This window comes from Leuciscus leuciscus (assembly GCF_965113295.1).
Source record: "Leuciscus leuciscus genome assembly, chromosome: 21".
NCBI lineage: Eukaryota > Metazoa > Chordata > Actinopteri > Cypriniformes > Leuciscidae > Leuciscus > Leuciscus leuciscus.
The window spans coordinates 4,335,953-4,358,146 of record NC_138745.1 but is presented as its reverse complement, the minus strand read 5'-3'; the positions used below and the strand labels follow the sequence as shown (position 1 = coordinate 4,358,146).

General features: G+C 36.5%; 1 protein-coding gene across 2 annotated transcripts; it reads right to left on the bottom strand.

The window, feature by feature from the left end:
- Positions 1 to 4,792: 4,792 nt before the first annotated feature.
- Positions 4,793 to 22,122, bottom strand: vstm4b (V-set and transmembrane domain containing 4b). Of its 2 annotated transcripts, XR_014201139.1 has the most exons (9): positions 21,485 to 22,122; positions 19,672 to 20,070; positions 13,503 to 13,556; positions 9,174 to 9,281; positions 9,020 to 9,053; positions 8,148 to 8,269; positions 8,000 to 8,064; positions 6,473 to 7,880; positions 4,793 to 6,438 (listed from the first exon to the last, which is right to left on the bottom strand). XR_014201139.1 is itself a non-coding variant. In XM_082152189.1 (8 exons), the coding sequence occupies exons 1-8, from the start codon at positions 21,534 to 21,536 to the stop codon at positions 7,755 to 7,757; spliced, it is 960 nt and encodes a 319-aa protein (XP_082008315.1). In that variant the 5' UTR covers positions 21,537 to 22,122; the 3' UTR covers positions 4,793 to 7,754. The 2 variants fall into 2 exon arrangements, 1 of the variants encoding a protein (XP_082008315.1); XM_082152189.1 differs by having other exon boundaries at positions 4,793 to 7,880.
- Between the last annotated feature and the right edge of the window lie 72 nt (positions 22,123 to 22,194).

The following is a 22,194-nucleotide window of genomic DNA, read 5'->3' as shown; positions in this document are numbered from 1 at the left end:
ACTGATGTTGTTAGTTTGTTGTTGTCTGGTCATTTGACATAGTATGACCTACACTCTAAAAACTGCTGGGTTGTGTTAACCCAATTTTGGGTCAAATATGGTCTCACCCAACGTTGGGTTAAAAATTTAATTTAAAAATGGACAAACCCAGCCGTTGGTTTACAGTTTTAATGTAACCAATGCAATTTGTCCATTTTTAAATTGCATTTTTTAACCCAACGTTGGGTGAGACCATATTTGACCCAAAATTGGGTTAACACAACCCAGCAGTTTTTAGAGTGTATATTTTACAGTAAGTGGAGAAAACTGTTTCTCTGTTAGGTAACAGGTATGCCAGAGTATCGTCATACATGGAATATGATATATCTGACAGTATGAATCCCAACTAGATTTATTTTTGACCTGGTAAGTATAACATTTCACTTACAGTCACAAAATATCACTACATTTGCCATTGCATTTTACCACCAAGAGAGGGCAGTAAACTGCTGTGATGTTCATTTTCCTGATGGATGATGCAAACGTATTTTGAAAGCATGCATAAGAGATCATGCAACTTGCATCGTTATTTCTCTACTTGAGTAAGTAATATAAAAAAACTTGAAATGCAATTCCTGTTGAGGAAATAAATGTAATATGAACAATTAAGATGTGCTTTATCTTTAACCCCCGTTTTCCCAGATGAGGCTTAAACTAGTCCCTGACTCAAATGCATGTTTCGTTGTCTTAACTGAAAGCAACTTGCACTGACCAAACTTAAAATAAGTCAGTGCCATTGTTTTGTCTCAAGATGCACATTAGTAATGTTTCTTTTTTTTCTAAGGCACATTTATAAAAGCTATTTAAATGCCCTAATTGACCTAAGGCGTAATCCTGGCTTTGTCTACTCTAAGTCCTGTCTGTGAATCCGACCTTAAAGTCTTGTTTTAAATGGCAGATTTGCTTGTGTTGCTTCACCTCAATCTTTAATCTCTGAGTCATGAGTAAAGTTGGCTTACTTAGATGTCTAGGTGAGTTGTGACTCGCTCACAGTCATGCAAAAATATCACTACATTTATCATTGTATTTAGCCACCAAGAGAGTGGATACACTGATGTTCATTTCCCTGATTGATGATGCATGCTGAAATATTTCAGAAGCATGCACCTGAGATCATGCAAACTGCATTGTAATTTTACTTTTTGAGTAAATAAAACTAAATGCATTTTCTTGGAAATCACTTGAATATTGAATATCTTGAAATGCAACTTTGCTTTTTTTAATTTATTTTTTTAACTCTGAGTCATTAGTAAAGTTAGCTATCTAGGTGAGTTATGACTCACTTAATCCATCTACTCATCAAAGTACATTCAGTGTGACTAAAGGCAAGACTTCACCTCATGTCAACTGCTGGTCTGATCTAGGTCATCTGGGTATACGGTGACGGCATCACATACAGTATATCCCCTCATTTTGCTAAAGGGTGTCATTCTGCTGAGTAGGAAGTGTTCCCAGATCAACGTCCTGGTTAGGGTTTGGAATAATGTCTATGTTTATTTGCTCCTGGACCAACAAAACATTATGATCCAGGAACACGTAATACTTGGCGAAATCATGGTCACTCACCCTGTATTTATCTAATAAATGGCTATATATATTGAGCCTGTTTCGATTGTTTATTCTGTGTTATTTGGCACAATTCATGTATTTTTGAGCATTAAAACAAGATTAAATCCAAAGCTCTCTTTGAACCTTTTGCACACTTTTTTTTTTGCCTTAGTGTTTCTTCAGATGCTTTCGTGCATCTGTCGCTAAATTAAACATTAATATCCTCGCCCAAAGACCATCAGCAAAGTGCATGTGTGGGAAAGGTGATCTAAGGGCCGTTTCAGAGCGTCCTCACACACCGCTGCTTCACACTTACACAGACACGCAAGGATCCGGTTTCTGCTCGGAGAAGCCCGACACCCTCTTGTTTTCTCCAGCTCATCCTGTGTCATCTCCAGTTAGAAAAGCTTGGATGATCAGTGATGATGGGACACAGGAGATCTGTGATGACTGGGAAATGATGAGAAAGTAATCACTGTACAAATCTTGAGTTGTTTTGTCTTTGCAAAATTCTTTGAATTTGTCATCCACCAGGAGAAGGTCAAATCTTTTAGAAAAGTAAAAGCTGCCATAAATAGAAATGATGGTATATTTGGATATGCTGTATGTAAGGACCCATGGTTTTAATGTATTCTTATTTATTTATTTATTTATTTTCACATAATCATTTGATCAGAAGACATACGTCTTGCACAGAAGTTACTTTTCATTGTCCAAAGATTAATTTGACTTTACTGGATTAAGGATAAACCACCACCAAATCACTAGCAAAAAAACTGCATAGAGAAATAAACTTAATTCAAAGAGAAAACAAGATTGGCAAAAAATATTCTCTTGTTTTCAGCATAAACTCACTTAATAAAAAAAAAAAAGAAATAATAATAATCAGGAAGCAAGACTTAATATGTTAAGATTACCCTCATCTTGTGTAATCACACACTTCATAACTGATGTGACTTCAGGTTTTATGAATTCGTACTTTCTTGACTTAGCTTGTAGATCTCCTGTTTTGATTTAGATATAGATTTAACTGTGTTGTATTATCCATTAAACTCTTAAGGTGTGTTATACGCTCTAAGATGGTCTCTGGAAAACTGGCAAATGGGAGTTTGTTTGAATGAAGGATGTGGTTTTCGCTCAGACCTCCGCTGACCTGCTTCATAAATGTTTACCTGGATCCCGTTCAAAGAATCTTGTCTGAGACTCATCCCATGGTCAAAAATGGAAACCTTTCTTTTATGAGTTAATTCAAACCGTGTCTACTTTTAGTATAACGTTTCACTGGTTTTGGCGTGTCTCCCCACAGTCCCCAGACTTATTTTAGGTTTATTTAGGTCATGTTAAAGCAACACAAGCAAGGTTTTTTTTTTTTTCTCAACTGGTGAAATATTGAAGGTGACGCATGAGTGTTACAGATTTCAACAAACTCTAGTAGTGTTGGGTGTAAATCACCAGTTGTGTCCTGCAGTCACTAAAACATTGTTTGCATGTATGACTAAGACTATAATTGATGGCTTACAGTACAGGCCAAAAGTTTGGAAACTTGGAGGCCAAGAAGTTTCTTCTGCTCATCAAGCCTGCATTTATTTGATCAAAAATACAGATTTTTTTTAAATATTGTGATATATTATTACAATTTAAAATAATTGGTTTTCAATTTATTATACTTTTAATTATCATTTATTTCTGTGATGCAAAGCTGAATTTTCAGCATCATTACTCCAGTCTATCACATGATCCTTTAGAAATCATTCTAACATTCTGATTTATTATGAGTGTTGGACACAGTTCTGCTGCCTAATATATTTGATGAATAAAAGGTTAAAAGAACTGCATTTATTCAAAATAAAAAAATATTTTCTAATAATATAAATCTTCTTTACTATCACTTTTTATCAATTTAACACATCCTTGCTGAATAAAAGTATTGATTTATTTCAAAAAAAGAAAGAAAAAAAAAACTGACCCCAAATGACTGACCAGTAGTGGATATTGTTGTTACAAAAGATTTCTATTTTTAAAACATTTGCTTTTTTTTTTTTTTTTTTTTTTACTTTTTATTCATCAAAGTATCCTAAAAAAGTATCACAGGTTATGAAAAAATATTAAGCAGCAGAACTGTTTCCAACTTTGATAATGAATCATCATGAATGATTTCTAAAGGATCATGTGATAGACTGGAGTAATGATCCTGAAAATTCAGCTTTGCATCACAGAAATAAATGATAATTTAAAGTATAATAAATCGAAAACCAATTATTTTAAATTGTAATAATATATCACAATATTACTTTTTTTTCTGTATTTTTGATCAAATAAATCCAGGCTTGATGAGCAGAAGATACGTCTTTCAAAAACATTAAAAATAGTAATGTGTCCAAACTTTTGGCCTGTACTGTATACTTGCATTACTCTTTTGTTAGCTGTGTTAAAGGGATAGTTGTAGTTCACCCATAAATGTTAATTCTGTCATAATTTTTTCACCCTCCAAACCTGTACGCAATTCTTTATTCTATAGAAGAAAAACAACACAGAATTGGTTTTATTTTGTTGCGAAATATAAAAATGTTATCGCCCAGATTTTATGCAAAGTTGGATAAATAAGTCCAAACAGTTTACATGTGTAGGCAGATATACTGTATATTAAATAGCAAATCTCAACTGCTTAATTGCTTGTATTGTTGCTAAATCTGTGACACTAAGGCATGAAGATATTAGGATATTATAAACATCATAATTTTCTGAAAAGCACTATAAAAAAAAAAAAAAAACTGACTTGAAAAGCATATTTGTTGTTGTTGTTGTTGTTGTTGATCCAGTGAAAGTCAATGGGGTCCAAAATGTTTTAAAAGATTCTTCAAAATATCTTCTTTATATCCGAATAAAACGTTGAATATCGGTTTTGAGAGTGAGTAAATGATGTCAACATTTTTGGGTGAAGACTATAGTCAACAGGAATAGTAAAAGATAGACACTATAATGCTTCATCTTTTTGATTAACCATTACATTAATATGAAAGGACTACAGATACGTATTTCTCTCCACACTGCTTTCTTGACTTCTGAACGAGACCTCCCATTTAAACACAAACACATGTGAACATTTGCCTCATGCAATCCCACAAATCACAGTTCACACACGAACCCTCAGAAACAGAGTTTGCAAATGATGCACACAGTAAAAGCATTAAGAGGTTTAGTCATGTTCTTTCACATACAAATGTTTAATTTACAGTACACTTACAAAGAGAAGAGAAACACAGCATGTGTTGAGCAGAGGGTCTCTGTACGTCATTCACAGATGGTTCTTGTTAGTGGTGAAGGCAGTGGGATCTCATACGACCCTTTACATTTCACAGTTAAAGAACGAACTTACACATTTAAAGTCTGATAGTGTCAAAACCCTTGGAGCGAGAGACTGTGTCTTATTTATTCTTAAAGAGTCCGACAGACAGTGAATGGGTCGAATCAGCGGTGCCTGTGTGTCTGGTCCAGATATGGATACGCCCTGATATTTCATTAGTGTTTCCATTATTTAATCCAAAACGTTCTTCCATTTAAAAAAAAAAAAAAAGAAGTCATAAAAATAGAAAAGAAAAACAAACAGGCTTGAGCATTTCGACAGATTTAAAGGAATTTTCTGGGTTCAACGTAAGTTGAGCTTCTGTGGTCTGCTTTCCATTACCACAGAAATAATCCCGAGTCTTCATTCACATTAACAGTTATATATATATTTACACTGCAAAATAACAACACACAACAAACCCTTACTCGGTACATTTGTCTTTTTTCCAGTACAAATATCTAGACATTCTTATATCAAGAAAAGCAAAAGGACATGAGATATTAAGTCTTGTTTTCTTATTTTTTTTTTTTATGAAACATGAATTGAGTTTAAGCTTAAAAACAAAAAAAAATCCTGCAATGAGGTCAGAAAAATAAACTAGTTTTTCTGCCCCATTTGCAGATTTTTAAGCTTGAACTCACAAAATGTTCGTACATTTTCCAGAAAGCAAGACTTGGCCTATTTTATATCATTTAGCTTCTTAAGTTGAAGTATCTTGTATTCTGTAAGAATGTTTAGATATCTTACTGGAAAAGGAAAGAAATACTGAGTAAGGGGCTTTTAACACGACACTGTTTTCAACTAAAAACGGGAAACCTTTCATGCGTTTTGTCTGTTTATTTACACGACAACTGCGTTTTGGGGCCTGAAAATGCAAACTTTTGAAAATGGGTTTCAAAGTGCAAGTTTTTGAAAAGGATACCGTTATCGTCTCTGTGGAAACTACAAAAAGCCGGTGGCTATTGTGCACATGTGTATTACGTGTTCAGTCTGTAGGCTCGTATTTACAAAGTAACATCGCCATCTACTGGCCTGGCAGCAGAATACAGCGTTTCTAGTCGTCTTCACGGATATGTGTGAACGGGGATCGATTTGACAACGTTGTCATTTGTACACTAAACTTTTCAAAAACTGAAAATCTAGTTCATCATTGTTGTGTAAAGTTAAACGTACCCTCAGAAAATAATTTTATACAGTGTACAATGAAAGTCATGCACCGGCATAAATGTTAAAAAGTGTTTCAAAAGCCACAAAATGTACATTATTTTTACTCATTTGGCAGATACACTTTTACATGTTAACTTGAGTAACTCTAGTGTGATAAAATCACTGCAAAGTTATATCAACTGTTTCTATTCCATGATACATGAAGCTTTTAAACTCAACAACATGAGCAAGAAACCAGCAAGGTTAACATAAAGGTACGAGATGTAACTATGTAACTAAGCACAAACTCAATGTAAAAAACTAGAGTAAATGTATGTCATTAATGCATAACTAAGTTCCTCTGCCTAGAAAAGTATAGTCTCTTCATGAAACGGATGGATTACACAACTTTACAGCTCAAATAACACATCTTTTTACAGAATAAATCAAAATGCCCCTATTATGCTTTTTTTGTAGTGTGGTTAGCGAATGTAAAAGGTCTACAAAGTTTTAAAGATATAAGTGCATGACAAATAAAGTTATTGACAAGATCCATTCTGAACCGCAGAAATGAGTCGTCAGCACTTCCAGTCTCACTTCCTGTTACACACCTACTTAACAATGGAGCAAATTTGCATAATGCCAGTCTATGGTCCTCATTGGCTGCCGGTGAACAACATCTACATTGCCCCGCCCTCAAACACTGTAGTTTCTCTGAGACTGGAAGAGTTTGGTTAGTGTTGTTCGTGTGGAGAAGACGCTGTTTTCTGCTGCCAAAGCAAATCCACTTCTAAAGGATGAGATTGAGACGGTAAAACCGACGCCACTGTTACTGTTCGTATAATTTTGTATAAAGTGCTGAGGAAGAGCTGAAATTCAAATGAGCGTTTGGTATCCAAAGCGTGCTGTTGGCAGTCGACCAATCACAGCAGACTGGGCCTTCTGACCAATCAGAGCAGAGCAGGCTCTCGGAGAGGGGGGGTTTAAAGAGAGCGAATCCTTTATAGAAGCGTTTCAGACATGTGAGAAAAGAAAAAGCAAATGCTGCAATATATATTATGAGAAATTAGAAGTGTTTTGTTGGATGCATGTAAACCTATAGGAACAACCTTTAACCTTTAAAATAGCATAATAGGGCACTTTAATATAAGCAAAAATACATCAACTGCAGGACAGATGTGCATAGAGATGAATTTGTAGCCTAATGAACCCAGACTATTCCTGAGATGATTTTTGTGGCTAAAAGTGTTTTGTGAAAATGTCCTTAAAATGATTAGTTTAACAGATAGGAGTCCAATATGCAGCAAATTTAAATGGGTAACAATTTAGTTTTTTTTTTTTTTTGTAGTTTTTTTTTTGGTAGTGGTTAAAAAAAGAACAGAACGTTTTTTCATGAACAGATTTTCCCCCCTCAAGACTACTTGGCTTTTATACACCTTTTTAGTTACTGTTTGCACTTTTCAGATGACAATAATTTCCTGTGTATTTTAGATTTGCTAAATATTAAACTTGTGTCACAGATAAAACATATGAAAAAAAAAAGAAGAAAAAAAGAATATACATATACAATATGTACAGTTCACCAGAGGTTGCATGTATTTAAAAAAAAAAAAAAAGGATGAGAAAAAAAATCAACATTGTGTTATTATAAATAATATTACAAGATAATGTAAAGCTACACAGGCTTGTCCTCAAAGAAGATCTGCGCGTACACCGTTCCTGTCTTTGACGCTTTGACTTCAGGCAGTGGCTTTATCAGTTCAAGCTCGGCGTACGTCAGACTCTCCTCTGCAATTTTGGGCTGTTGGGACGGGAAAACACTAGAGGAGTTACAGCTCGCATATAAAATATTAAATACAACATTTGGCAGTTTTGCAATACAAATAACAAACTTCTGTGTATTTCATAAAAGTAACTTACCAAAACCACTTTTCTGGGCTGAGGTTTTAAAAGCTTTGGCTTTCGCATTTTGTCTGCAATAGGGGCTGAGATGTAATATTGTAGTTATTAAACTGAGGTTTACAGTATGCACTTCAGTGACATATAGAGGTCAGTGATTGTACTCTACCTTTAGCCGGTATCTCTGGTGGCACATCTGGCTGCTCAACACTTTTATTTTTCTTGTACTTTCTCACCTTCTTGGGAAGAGCTGGAGACAGACTGACCACACTAGTGACCGTCTCCCCTGAACTGGACACACACACACACACACACACACACACACACACACACTCTCAGTTTCTGAGGAAGGTTGTCCTCCTCTATTTTTATCTCACAGAAAATCGAAACTATATTATCACCCAGCGATATTTAGTGTACAATACTCTTATTGAGTATTTTTTACTTTTCCAGTACAAATATCTAAATATTCTTAAAACAAGATACAAAGCAAAATTACTTCAGGCATTGAGTTTATACTTAAAACAAGAAAAAAATTCTGGAAAAGTTGTTTCTTTGTCTTTTTTTTACCCAATTGGCAGATGTTTGTTATTGTTACATGTTGCCTTGGTTTTGTGGTTCTTGTTGTTGTTTTATGGACTTCATTTTGTAGTGTTTTGTTCCAATTGTTCCTGTATTTTGTCTTTTACCTGCATAAATACAGTCGTATATATACTAAGCAATATATACTATATAGCCTATCTCAGCTGTGTGATTGTATTGTAAACTGTCTTATCATACATTGGATATATAAAAGCATGTCCAACTTTTTCCGCATACAGCAACTCTCATAGGGTAATATGTACTATATATATGTATATAACTACGTGATTGGTTATATCGTCTCAAAATGTAAACTATATTATTAGCCAGCTCTATTCTGCTATATGCAACTATGAGGCATGAAGATATTGACGTCATGATTTTCTGTAAAGCTGCTTGTGTTGAGAAAAGCACTACACAAATACATTTGACTTGACTCATCTTTTCATATTTTCTCACCTGTTTTGTGGGCTCTTGACCAAATGATAGTTCTCTAACAAAAAGGAGCATATGAAAAAATGTCAATGAGCCGATTATATGATGAGGAGCATCATTAACAAGCACATTAATTGTTTATCAGATGGTTTTATATCAACAACTGCAAGAATCCTACCTTTTAATCGTCTCTTCCTCTGCAGATACTGACAGCTCACGGCTATAGTGAACATGCACATGCACAAGAGCCCGACACAACACACCAGCACAGCACACAGATACACATCTGAAACACAAGGGAAACAGTCGAAATACATGCATACTGTACGTTCACTGCGCAGAAAGACACAGCAGTGCCTATATAACAACATTCTGTGTAATCTTTTTGTATTATCCTGGCAATAAAGAGCAAATTAAGAGAAAAAACCCAAATTTCACCTAAAGTAAAAATTCTGTCATTTATTTACCTTACGTCTTTCATTAATGTTTTTTTTTTTTTTGTTGACCAATCTTCTCTAAACAGGTTTAGGGCAGATTTACTAACAGCTTGCTCCAGCGCAAACCCTCTTTTGGCGTTAAAAAAAGACATGCAGTGAATAATTTGCACTGAAAGGCGTGGACAGGGATATTTCTGCAAAATGCATATGCATTTGTTGAAGTTTCCCTATCAGAAATTGGTGACCTATTATATGTCAATCCTAAATTCGCTATTGCATACTGATTATAACTGATTGCAACTGAAGTTGATGCATTTGATGCATATGATCAAACCAGCGCAGAGAAAGAAAAAAAAGACAGACAAAATGCAATGCGACTGTAATTACTTTATGTCATATTTTGCTCTTAATAGACTATTTATAAATGTTACAATCACTACCGAGAACAAAAACAGCATTCAATCTTAGTCCCTTAGTCCCTCAGCAAAAATGAAATTATACTAATGAACGCCAGTAGGTGGCGGCAGATCATTGGCTTAACGTCATTGGGCCCTATTTTAACGATCTAAGCGCATTTACTATTTTAACGATCTAAGCACATGGTCTAAAGCGCACGGCACAAGAGCACTTAGGGCGTGTCTGAATCCACTTTTGCTATACGACGGGAAAAATGGTCGGCGCTCCCGGCGCATGGTCTAAAAGGGTTGTCCCTATATATATAACCTAAATATAAAAGTTAGGTCTGATCGAACGATTTATTCATTAAATTCTGCTTGGATTCTGTTGGTAATAGGCATAGATTGTAAAAAAATATGGATGACGCCCCTTCGCTCTCTTCCATTGGTGAGAACTGAAGCCGCCAGTGTCCCGATATGGCGCTGACATCTTGGGGCTTGAGTCTGCGCAGTAGCGATATCGGGATTCGGGACCAGACCGGCGCAGTAGCGATATCGGGATTCGGGACCAGACCTGTGCAGTAGTGAGCAGGAAGTAAAGCCGCGAAATCAAGGCTCCGCCCTCACTCTCGGTGTGAAATAATTAATTATAGAAATTTAGATATTAAATTTAAAGCTCAAATCTCCTCAGTCCTCCGAAGATCCCGTCTGTTGGTGCTTCAGTGACTACTTCGCTCAGAGAACCTGTCAATCACAGCTGTCAATCATGCCGTCACACCACCGTTTTATAGCATCAAATAACTGATTAAAAACAAACTTATTTTAAAAATAAACACTTGGATTTACATCAGCGTGATAAAAACTACAGTAAATGACAGAAACCACCTTCGGAAAAAAAGATAATTGAAGTGTAATTAAATTGTTTAGTTGGTCTCAAGTCCCGTTGAATAACACGGGGAGGCGGGGCTTATGACCTATACTAGGACCAGCCACCGGGGGGCGATCGAGGCGCTTTGGCTTCACTTTTCAGGGCTTGTGCGGCATGCTTGGTAATAGGCACTTACCTAAAGCTAAAAGAAAGTTTGTGCTTCTAACATGTGCTTTCGGCCTTCTTTTTGTTCTGAATGGTATGTGTAAAACAGACTCGTCCCAGCATCTAGAAAGCAACCGAATGCCTTCTCCATACTTGAAAAACCGCGGAAAACAGGAAATGACAGAATATTTACGTACATATTTACAGCGGGTCTATTCGCACGGGATTAGTATTAGCTGAGGTTATTTTCCCTGACCTTTTTACAGAAGGTAAAAGTCGCCGTAATCTTCACTGACATTGTCCGTAATGATCCCTGAGATGCAGATTCAGACGGGACTAAAATCACTGAGAAGCTCTGGTAATTATTACTTCACCCCACCTCTCCATGTTAAACTAGTCCAGTCTGAATAGGGCTTTAGATGTACTTTAGTATAAATTGACATGCATGTGATTCAAAATCCATGAAATATATAAAGAAAACAAACAAAAAGACTCAACTCAGTTAATGGGCACCATTACATGTGTTATTATACTGCTAAATTCAAATCTGCTTTTGCTCTGAGCCAGAGACGTCCTTAACGCTTGTCATACGTTATAGCTGTTCAGTGTTTTCAACAACCACATAATGCTTATTTTAGGTTTCAGTCATTTAAATACTGATAGGTACTAGAATAAAAAACATTTATAGCTAGCAAAATGCACACTAATGTTGATGGAAGCGGCAATAATAATCCTTTCAAAAATACGTTGATGACATATTTTATTCACGTCAGACACATGGTTATATTCTTCTCCCAGTGACTTTTATGTCTTTCAGAAGAAATGGAGGAATTTACATGTTGTAATTCCAACCGCTCTGATTCTCATCATTGCAGCGCAAACATGGCGGTGCCTATCGCGTTATATACAGTATATACATATACAGTACAGACCAAAAGTTTGGAAACATTACTATTTTTAATGTTTTTGAAAGAAGTTTCTTTTGCTCATCAAGCCTGCATTTATTTGATCAAAAATACAGAAAAAATATATTATTTTTTGTATTATTTATGATATATTATTACAATTTAAAATAATTGGTTTTCGATTTATTATACTTTAAATTATCATTTATTTCTGTGATGCAAAGCTGAATTTTCAGGATCATTACTCCAGTCTATCACATGATCCTTTAGAAATCGTTCTAATATTCTGATTCATTATCAAAGTTGGAAACAGTTCTGCTGCTTAATATTTTTTCATAACCTGTGATACTTTTTTAGGATACTTTGATGAATAAAAAAATAAAAAAATAAAAAAAGCAAATGTTTTAAAAATAGAAATCTTTTGTAACAACAATATCCACGACTGGTCAGTCATTTGGGGTCAGTATTTTTTTTTCTTTCTTTTTTTGAAATAAATCAATACTTTTATTCAGCAAGGATGTGTTAAATTGATAAAAAGTGATAGTAAAGAAGATTTATATTATTAGACAATATTTTTTTATTTTGAATAAATGCAGTTCTTTTTAACCTTTTATTCATCAAATATATTAGGCAGCAGAACTGTGTCCAACACTCATAATAAATCAGAATATTACAATGATTTCTAAAGGATCATGTGATAGACTGGAGTAATGATGCTGAAAATTCAGCTTTGCATCACAGAAATAAATGATAATTTAAAGTATAATAAATTGAAAACCAATTATTTTAAATTGTAATAATATATCACAATATTAGATTTTTTTCTGTATTTTTGATCAAATAAATGCAGGCTTGATGAGCAGAAGAAACTTCTTTCAAAAACATTAAAAATAGTAATGTGTCCACACTTTTGGCCTGTACTATATATATATAGTACTATATATTAAACGACAAAAACATTTACTTGCATGTATTTGAGTATTTACTTACACATAATATCAGATATTTCACAATATATTTAAGTTTGTGATTATTTTCTAATAAAAAGGAAAAAATAATTAAAACTGATACATCAGTCATACAGTGCTACTGATGCATTGCCATTGAAATAGTAAGGTGATACAATCTAAAATAACAAAATGCCGGTGGCTCAGCTAGAGTGTGTCACTTATATGTGAAAGGGTAAAAGAGATGAAAATGAGCATTTCCTTTCTTCTGACAAACACAAAGGGAAATATTTAGAGGAATGTTGTTCTTCAAATCTGAATGTTGTCTAACATTCTTCAAAATATCTTCCTTTGTGTTTGTCAGAAGATATAAAGTCAAACAGGCTTGGAACGACATGAGTGTGAATAATGACAGAATATAAATTTTTTGGGTGAACTATTCCTCTAATGACAGATCATTATTCTAAAGTGGCACCAATAATTTTGTGAATTTCTGTTTTTCGTTAATTTTTTTCTTTCCTTCTTCTTCTTCACAGCTGTCACATCAGAAGATTTGGAACATAGTGCATGTTGTCATTTTATTTTGTGATTTTGGAGCTTAAAGGCTCTAGTACCCATTCACTTTCATATGGAAAAGAGTCATATGGGAAAAAAATATTTTTGCGTGAACAATCCCATTAAGAAAAGCTGTAGATTATTTGCTGCATCTGAAAGAACGTGTTTAGCGAGGTATTTTATTGAATTTTTTTTGGTCCAAGAGAATATGTCTGAACACAGTTTTGTGGCTTACCTTCAAACAGACTCCACAGTTCCTGCTTTGGTCTGCCGGCTGGGAGAACATGGACTGCGAGAGGAAGAAGAGAGAATTGCACACTCATCACTGTGGCTCCAGACCTTCATAATTACATGAAACAAGCAGTTAAATCAAGTAAATTGCAGGGGAAGATGTGTGTGGGATGACAGCAGCGAGGCTTTCCCTCTCTCTGGATATGGTCCTGGCTCATGCTGGCTAACACCCACTGTGATGCCCTGAAATACTCATAACCACGGCAGCTGACGACAGAAAGACTCGCGGGCCGAACAAACACAGCCACCTCGGCTACTGAGGACGTTTAGCCACATTTCTGGGTGTGCAACAGACCACTAAAGAGCTCATTTGACTCGCTTGAATCAATGAGCTGAATTGATCCTGTGTGTTCTGCACTGTAAAAGATTATATGATCAATAAGTTATGACAACATATATTTTTACATTGCTTTAATACGTTTCTTTTAATAAGTTATACAAGTATACAACTCATTTTTAAGTCAGTTTAATGTAATTTAAGCAGAAGTTTAAGTTAAGCAATGTTTATAGTTACTGCATTCATAAAAAAAAATATTATGTAAACAAATATTCTATAAAACATGATTAAACTAAACTCTGGCCCATTGGAAAAATTGTGACAACATTTTTGCAAAATGATATTACATTGCTTTTTGCATGTTACACGATACTTTAAAAGAGATATAACGAATGAGTGTCGGTACAAGCATGTTCAGTTTAATTCAAAACAATATCAATCTGCCAGTTTTATTACGTTGATACACTGAAAATATTTTTTTTTAAACTCTTTTAAAAAATTTACAATTTTATTTAAGTCTACAATTTTCACTCATATATTTTACAATTAATTGCAAAGAAACTGCAAAAAAACACATTGAATTTTCAATTTTGAAGTGAAACATGTAACACGCAACATACAACATTAATGTTTTATTTACAACTGAATAATTTTTTTATGGTATGGTATGTATCGCGGCGGTTCAGAAATAAAATGTCCAATAAATATCGCTGTATCGCGTTTGAAAATAACACAGAACATAACCAATAGAGTTAACAAAAGCAAACGTGAGATAAAAGCACACTTTCTGAAGCAACCATGTCATTATCTTGCTTCTTCAACTCTTATCTTGACTCGTACCGAGACTCGTACCGAGCGCTTCACATCACGAGAGTAGTGCTGTACCAGCTGAGCAACCGAGCATGTTTACTATGTGAGAAAAGGCAGATGCATTAGTTTACAAACCATGCGCTATGGGTTTTGAGGTCATGACATAGTATTGTGTAATGTAAAGTATGTCGAATCTTTCTATGTAGAGTTTGTCACAGAATTAGAATAGAACATGCACACCATTTCCAGTTGGCTATATGCGTTCTCATTAACCACGCTGCAAATGTCTTCTGCTTTTTCTGCTTGCGCACGGACTACTATTTATTTCTCTATTCATGGCTCTTGCAGAAATGTGCTTATTTTTGGAGCCCTTGCTCATGCCTGACTGAACTGGGGAGGGACAAAAGCTCTATTGAGTCATGGCTTATATCTGGACAAAATAAGAGCCAGATACAAAATCTTCAGTGGTTTACTAAAGGCTAATGTCGCTGTACTGTTGAAGACCTCACAGATGCATGAATAGAGATGCATGTTTCAATAGAGCAGCTGCATCAATTGACATTAATGATTTCATTGCACGGCCACAACACATTCAACTATGAAAAGAAGCAGTGAATATATGAAAGAGTATAAAGAAAAGTAGGGAATTTAACATCTTCCTTTGTCTCTGCAATATGAATGATCACATTCTGTGACTTTTACTCATGACAACTATGGTTGGCGTGCCTTTTATTCAGCATTGCCATTTTAGCATTGGAAATAAGGATGTGCACTTACTTCAAATCTAGGCTTTTCCACAGGGACAGCCTTAAAGGCTTTATTGATTTGCAACACGTGCTGACGAGATTCATACAAAGCATCTGGCTATTGTTGTCGAATCCAGAAACACGGTCAGTATTCCCTGCTTTCTCTGTGCTAGTGTGTATTTAAATCTGCACCACATCCTCCCTCATGGCAGAGACACTCAGTCCTTACAAATACTCTCAGTGGAAAATGTGATTGTGTTATAGGAACAGAGCGTTTTGAGCTTAGTGGTATGGCCTGGTTTTGGGACTACCTCACTTATATGGTTGGATGACCTAAAATCAAAAACACAAATTATCATTTAAATTGAGTTTAGTTAAAGCTATGTATCAACTGAAGTATATAATTGTTCCATACTATGTACTTACTAAAAGTGAGGTCTTATCTTGTGTAACTGTATGGAAGAGTTTATACAATGATCTACAATGTGTTTGTAATTTTTTAACTTTGATATGAAATTACTTCACTTTTTTTTAGCTGACGTCATGAATCCCTCTTTTAAAGCTCTCTACTCCACCGCTTGAATCTGTTCTCACTTCTAATCCCCACTTTTCACAATCAGATCAGTTCCTGATGGATAAAATATCCCGTTTCTCTCGCCAGATTACGGCAGTAAAATTGAAAACTTCGTTTCGTTTCGACTTGAAAGTGTATTTTTACAAAAAACCTTTGTCAGACTAAAATATATATTTTTTATATTAATACATTTGAATAATATTTGAAAAATAATCATTTAGAAGTCTTTTTTTACACTTTTAATAGCCCATGAATTGGCTTGACGAGCTCCATTTCTGTACTTACACTGTCTATACCCGACCCTAAACCTGACCGACAGCATTAACAAAAGCAAACATGAGATGCAAAGGCATTTGCTGAAGCAACCATGCATTTCAGCTGCGTCTACAAGTCTTTGAGCTCATATATCGTGAATTTCATGGGATTCGTACCCGAGCGCTTCACATCCCGAGTGCGATGCTATAGCAGGTGAGCGACCGAGCAAGTTTACTATAGCTTTCCCCAGGAACTATACCCTGGAAATCCAGAGTTCCCGCGAGAGCACAATTTCAATTTGCTCTGGCGTCGAGTAATGATGCTCATTTAATATGCCCTTGTAGCCGAGCTGCACCAATCACATCAGTGTATCTGATATCGGCGGGCCAGAGGCGAGATGACGACAGCGCTGTGACGTCGAAGTCATTAGTAGTGAACATTGCAAGATGGCTATGGATGAACACCAGTTGTTTGAAACGGCTTTGGCCGCTACAATGAACGAGTTAGACTTGGCTTTTCATCTAAAACAGGAACAGAAGACGGCGCTCAAATCGTTCCTTTGCAAGAAGGACGTTTTTGCTGTTTTGCCGCCCGGATACGGCAAGAGTCTAATCTACCAGTTAGCTCCGCTTGTGATTGGTCGTAGTGTTATCCAATTGCGTGCAGTGGGATTTTCAAATGCTTGCTTGGTGCCGCCCCTCGAGTTGGGCGATTTTCATTACTTAATGCCAGACCCTTAATCTTTCAGATTTGGGTCTGGATTTCCAGGCTACAGGAACAAGGGACTTTGTGGTGGTACTCGGTACTCGTAACCAGGGTCTAAATGAAGTTCCGGGGAAATATTTCCCCCTCCGAAAGTCCCTGCTTGCGAGGTAGTACTTTTTCAAAGTTCAGGAACTTTCAGGGGTGGGACTTGGGCGTTGAACATGGTGATTGGTTGAGTTCATGCTGCATTTTGATTGGTTGACTCCACGCAGCATTTTATTTCAACCACCATCTGTTGTGGAGCGTGCAGTAACAGTCGTCTGCTATTCGAATCAACAATGGAGTTTAAAAAATAGGACAGATGGACCGACGACGAGCTTCAGGCTTTATTAAGCTTAAATTCAGAGGATGAAATACAGCAGGAACTGTAAAGTCGCGTGCAGTCCTACGTCACCGGACTAAGTTGCCTAATCTTCACGGTACTTTAGACCACGGTGGAAACGCAGACAGCAACAGGTCTGGAGGAAAAAAAAGTTCCTGGGACAAATTGTTCCGGGTAATTTCGGTGGAAACACGGCCAAACATATGGAGCTGCTGATGTGATGCTAACGTCAAAATGTGTTAGTTTACAAGTCATGTACTATGGTAAAAGTGATCCACACGAAAAATAAGTCTCAATATCAATCGATAATTCGCCCTTGTAGTCATAATTTGTGTAAAAAATTGCCATTTACTGCTACTAGTGTTCATTTCAGCAGGGAAGTGCTGTGAATTGTTTGCATAGGTACGTTTTTCTGCAGAAATGTGGTTAGAGGCATGTTTTTCCAATGAGCCTTTGTTGGATTTGCTACTTGTCAGAGGCGATTCGACCAAAAACAAATTGATACATCCCTTTGTTCAGAGTAGAGTCAACTATAGTTTTTGTTAGTTTTACCTGAAGGGAAAGACTGCAGATGTTTGGCAGTACACTCACATGTAGATAACACACATGCACTAAAAGCCACAAACATCCCATGTTGATTCCTGATGTGTTTAAGTAGGCCATGCGACAGCCACCCACGGTGAGCACCAGTGCCCCTTTTTGGGGAAACTCTGATCAGTTCCTGACCTGGTTTTTCTCTTCGCCTTTTATGACTCTTGCTGCTTTGCTGTGAACCCCTTTATACATTATAAATATGTCTGGACTTATTTAGTCTTGGATCCCGAGAGCGACAGTCTCTCCATCCTCTGTGTGTCTGTTAGTTAGTAAAGGAAAACTCCACTCTTCAGCCAGTGTCAATAGCGTTTGGCTGTCACTACGCCAGTGTTCACTTTGTTTCTGTCAACCCCCGACGGCCAAAAGACAGATATATAGCGCATAAATATTAGATCACATTTCCACATGTTTTTAATGGAAAATCTAACACATACAACCCCAAAACAGTTTCTTCGACATGTCGCTTATGCGGTGAGTATTTTGACAGATGTTTCAAACCTCGAGACAATTTAAGAGTCTAGATGAGAGAAACTCTCAACGAAAAGTCACAACAGCATATGGAATAGTGCTAGTGATGGGTGCTTTTGTGAAGCTTCAAAGCCTTTATGAAAAATAGATTTGGTGAATTAAACGACAAAAGTCATGTGATTTCAGGAGGCTTCGTTTCGTCATAACGGTTTCGAAACGTTTAGAAATATCAATAGTTCATCCCACTTAAGGGATGATGATCTCTGCGCGCATATCAGTGTCTAAATTTGTAGATTTCTTTTAATGACACAGAGAGTAGTTATTAACCAAGCTCTCCATAAATCAAACAACGCAATAATAAAATAACTCTTATTATACAGACACTTCATATTTAGTGGTATTTGATGATTTGTTAAAGGGGTGGTATAATGCCCTTTTCACAAGATGTTAAATAAATCTCTGATGTCCCCAGAGTGTGTATGTGAAGTTTTAGCTCAAAATACCCCACAGATATTTTTATATAGCATGTTAAAATTGTCACTTTTTGAGGGTGAGCAAAAACGCACAGTTTTGTGTCTGTCCCTTTAAATGCAAATGAGCTGCTGCTCCCGGCACAGGGGGCGGAGCTTCAAGAGCTCATGTCCTTTTTGTGTCACACACACATGCACTGAAAATTTCTACAACTTTTAGCCTTTTATGTTCAAACTGGAGTCAGAAAGATGGAGAAGAAGAAGAAGTGACAACATGTAGAAGCAACAGGACATTTCTGAATGATTAGTTGATGAATTTATGTAGCTGATGTGTAGTTATCTTCTAGTCATTGATTAGCATATTCTGTCTTGATAATCTATAAATCGTGTTCCTGGGGGCGGGGTTTATGTAAATGTTAGGGTTGGTGATGTCACTAACACGGGAGGAATGTGGTGTAGTCTCTACCAGCCGTTTGTTGTAGTCCTTAAAAAACAATTTCTTTAAAAGCAAATATCTCCCTTTGCTTTGAACTTTGAGCGTTGTAACTTTGCAGATGTTGTTTATGATCAAACAGCGACATTACACACTAACTAAAGTTAGAAAAGTGAAATCATAATCAACCACCCCTTTAATTGCTTCTATAGGCTCAACATTTGCAATTGGTTTCTGAAAGGTGTTTTAAATGCATGATTTGGGCTCGGTTGCATTCACACCATACTGACCCACCAGCCTGTGGCGTTTTGAGGAGCTCGAAACAGTGAAGCATTTTGCGAAGCAATTGAAGCGTATTTTTTTCTCCCATCATTAAACCGTGCTGTGCGTTAGACAAACCTCTGAGGTGCGTCGAGGCCGAGCCGTTGGTCAAAGCTTTCCATCGTTCCCGCTGCTTCTTAAACTCCTGCACCCTGCAGCTGTAAAGACCCCTGTCCTGCTCGCTGATGTTCACGATGAGGAGGTTGTATATCTTGCCGTGTTTCACCACTGTGAGTTTCATTTTGGGCTTGTGGAAGCTCTTGGTGTAGTTTCCGTAAAACTTGGCCCTCTGTATGTTGACCCGTGCCACCAGCAGCTCCTCTCGGCCCGACTCCGGCTGAAACATCCAGCGCACCACAGGCAGATTCGTGGACCGGCGCCGCGGGCTCACCTGACAGGACAGGGTGACGTTCCCCCCCTCAGACACCACCGTGAACGGAGAGGGAGTCACTGTGACGTTGATGGCCCAGCACACATCTGGAAATTATATGACATTGATGAGAGAGATGCAACATTTCATGGAGGCGCAATGTTCAAGAAAAACAAAAAAAAATTTAAACACGAGTAATTTTTTTTAATTCAGCGTCTCCATCGTGTAAGCCAGCAATTTGTTTGAGTCTTTAAAGAGCATTGTAAAGCAATGCATGCTGGGATATTAAAACTGAGAGCCTTTCCAGACCCTTTTGCTTCTGCTTAACGAGACTTTTTGACAGGCCATCTGGAGAACATTACTTGGGTGGATCTCAGACAGACATCGCCACAAATTCATATATATACAGGATATATATATACTGTATCTATACTGGTTTTCGAAAGTTTGGGGTCGGTAAGATTTGTTAATGTTTTTGACATAAGCCTTTTATGCCCACCTAGACAGCATTTACGTGATCAAAAATACAGGAAAAAAACCCCAGTAACATTGTAAAATATTTTTACAATTTAAAATAAATGTTTTCTATGTGAATATATTGTAAAATGCAGTTTATTCCTGTGAACAAAGCTGAATTTTCAGCATCATTACTCCAGGTTTCAGTGTCACATGATCCTTCAGAAATCATGCTGATTTGCTACTCAAGAAACATCTCTGAACGTTATTTGTTAAAAATATTTTTTGTTATTTTTGTGGAAAGTGTGACTTTATAAGTTTAATGTATAATGTATACTTTATAAGCTTAGTTATGTAAATCTGAATATGGGCTTGTAAATCCTAAATATAAAGTTATAAATAGATGTAAACATACTTCTACAAAATCTGTTCACAAAAGTTATAAATAGATGTAAACACTTCTACAAAATCTGTCACAATCACAATTTTCCATGGACAGTAAGCATTTTTTTAAGGAAGAAAACAACCTGGTGTGTCAGTTCTTTCTGAGGATGTTGTGCTATTTATAAACTCAAACTGACGCACACACACACACACACACACACACACACACACACACACACACACACACACACACACACACACACACACACACACACACACACACACACACACACACAGATATGATTTAAGTTACAAAAAGTGAGGATGTTCCTTATATACTTGTGAGGAGGAGTCAGAAACCACAGCATACTCACAGCCAAAGAGAAAAAGTGAATTACCAGGAAAAAACAAAAAAGAAATGAACAGTTGAAACTTCATACTTTCCTAGCATTTATACTGAGGCGTTTATATTGTGCATATGTCAGACCACATCTAGTCTGTCTGTATGATGACCTTCAGCTTTATATTCAAACTCTCAGAACCACAAAAAACACATGAACATTAAAAAGAAACATTAGATGCACAAACTGTTTGCAGTCACTTGCAACACCTAGGCTGATTCTCTCAGCTATACTGAACAATCACAGGTGATCATGTTAAAATCAAACCGACTGCACTTACTTCCAAAGAGGAGTTTAGTCAGGAGAGCTGTCACCACTGCAGAGATCTTCATTCTCCAGTCCGACGGGCTCCATGCAACTCCACTTCAATCTCTGAGCAAAAACTGCCTATGAATTCCTCTACTCTTTTTCTCTCTCTTCTGTGTAACCCGAGACAGGACACGCTCTGTTTTTACTTAGTGTACACCCTCTATCCTCCCCCTTTGTACAGGACTTACACACACCACACTCAATGAAGGCGATGTCATTTCCTCTTCAGAAGGTGGACATCTAGTTTTAGTTGGAGAAAGTTATAAACAAGGTTTACTGCCAGTGAAACTCTCATACTCAGGTTCTTTATTGGCTTCATGAAGAAACTTTAACATCCATTCAAGGAAAGTAATGGTTCTTAACAGTAGTATCTATGCATGTTGTAAGTTGTGAGTGTAAAACTAATCCATGCATTTCACGTTTCAATGATATCATTTGTCATGAAAATGGCCCGATGGAAGGAGCTTTGAAGGATATTGTTGAAATGGCTAAATCTGCTCAGTCGGTTTTGGATATTGCTCATGTGTAGGATGTAAATGGTCACAATGTCCTCAGAATAGGGTAGCAAAGGGGCTGAACATTTCTGGTATAATTTCCTGAAAATTTCTAAAAGTTTCTGAAAATTTCTAAAAGTTTCTGAAAATTTCTAAAAGTTTCTGAAAATTTTCAAATAATCCTGAA

What these genes read in the sequence shown, in the direction of transcription:
- vstm4b (XM_082152189.1), bottom strand. Translation starts at nt 21,536, where the DNA reads ATGAAGATCTCTGCAGTGGTGACAGCTCTCCTGACTAAACTCCTCTTT. An exon ending in GAGGAAGAGACGATTAAAAG is followed by an intron (nt 9,054 to 9,173) that starts GTAGGATTCTTG and finishes CCTTTTTGTTAG; the next exon opens with AGAACTATCATTTGGTCAAG. An exon ending in AGCCCAGAAAAGTGGTTTTG is followed by an intron (nt 7,881 to 7,999) that starts GTAAGTTACTTT and finishes CCGTCCCAACAG; the next exon opens with CCCAAAATTGCAGAGGAGAG.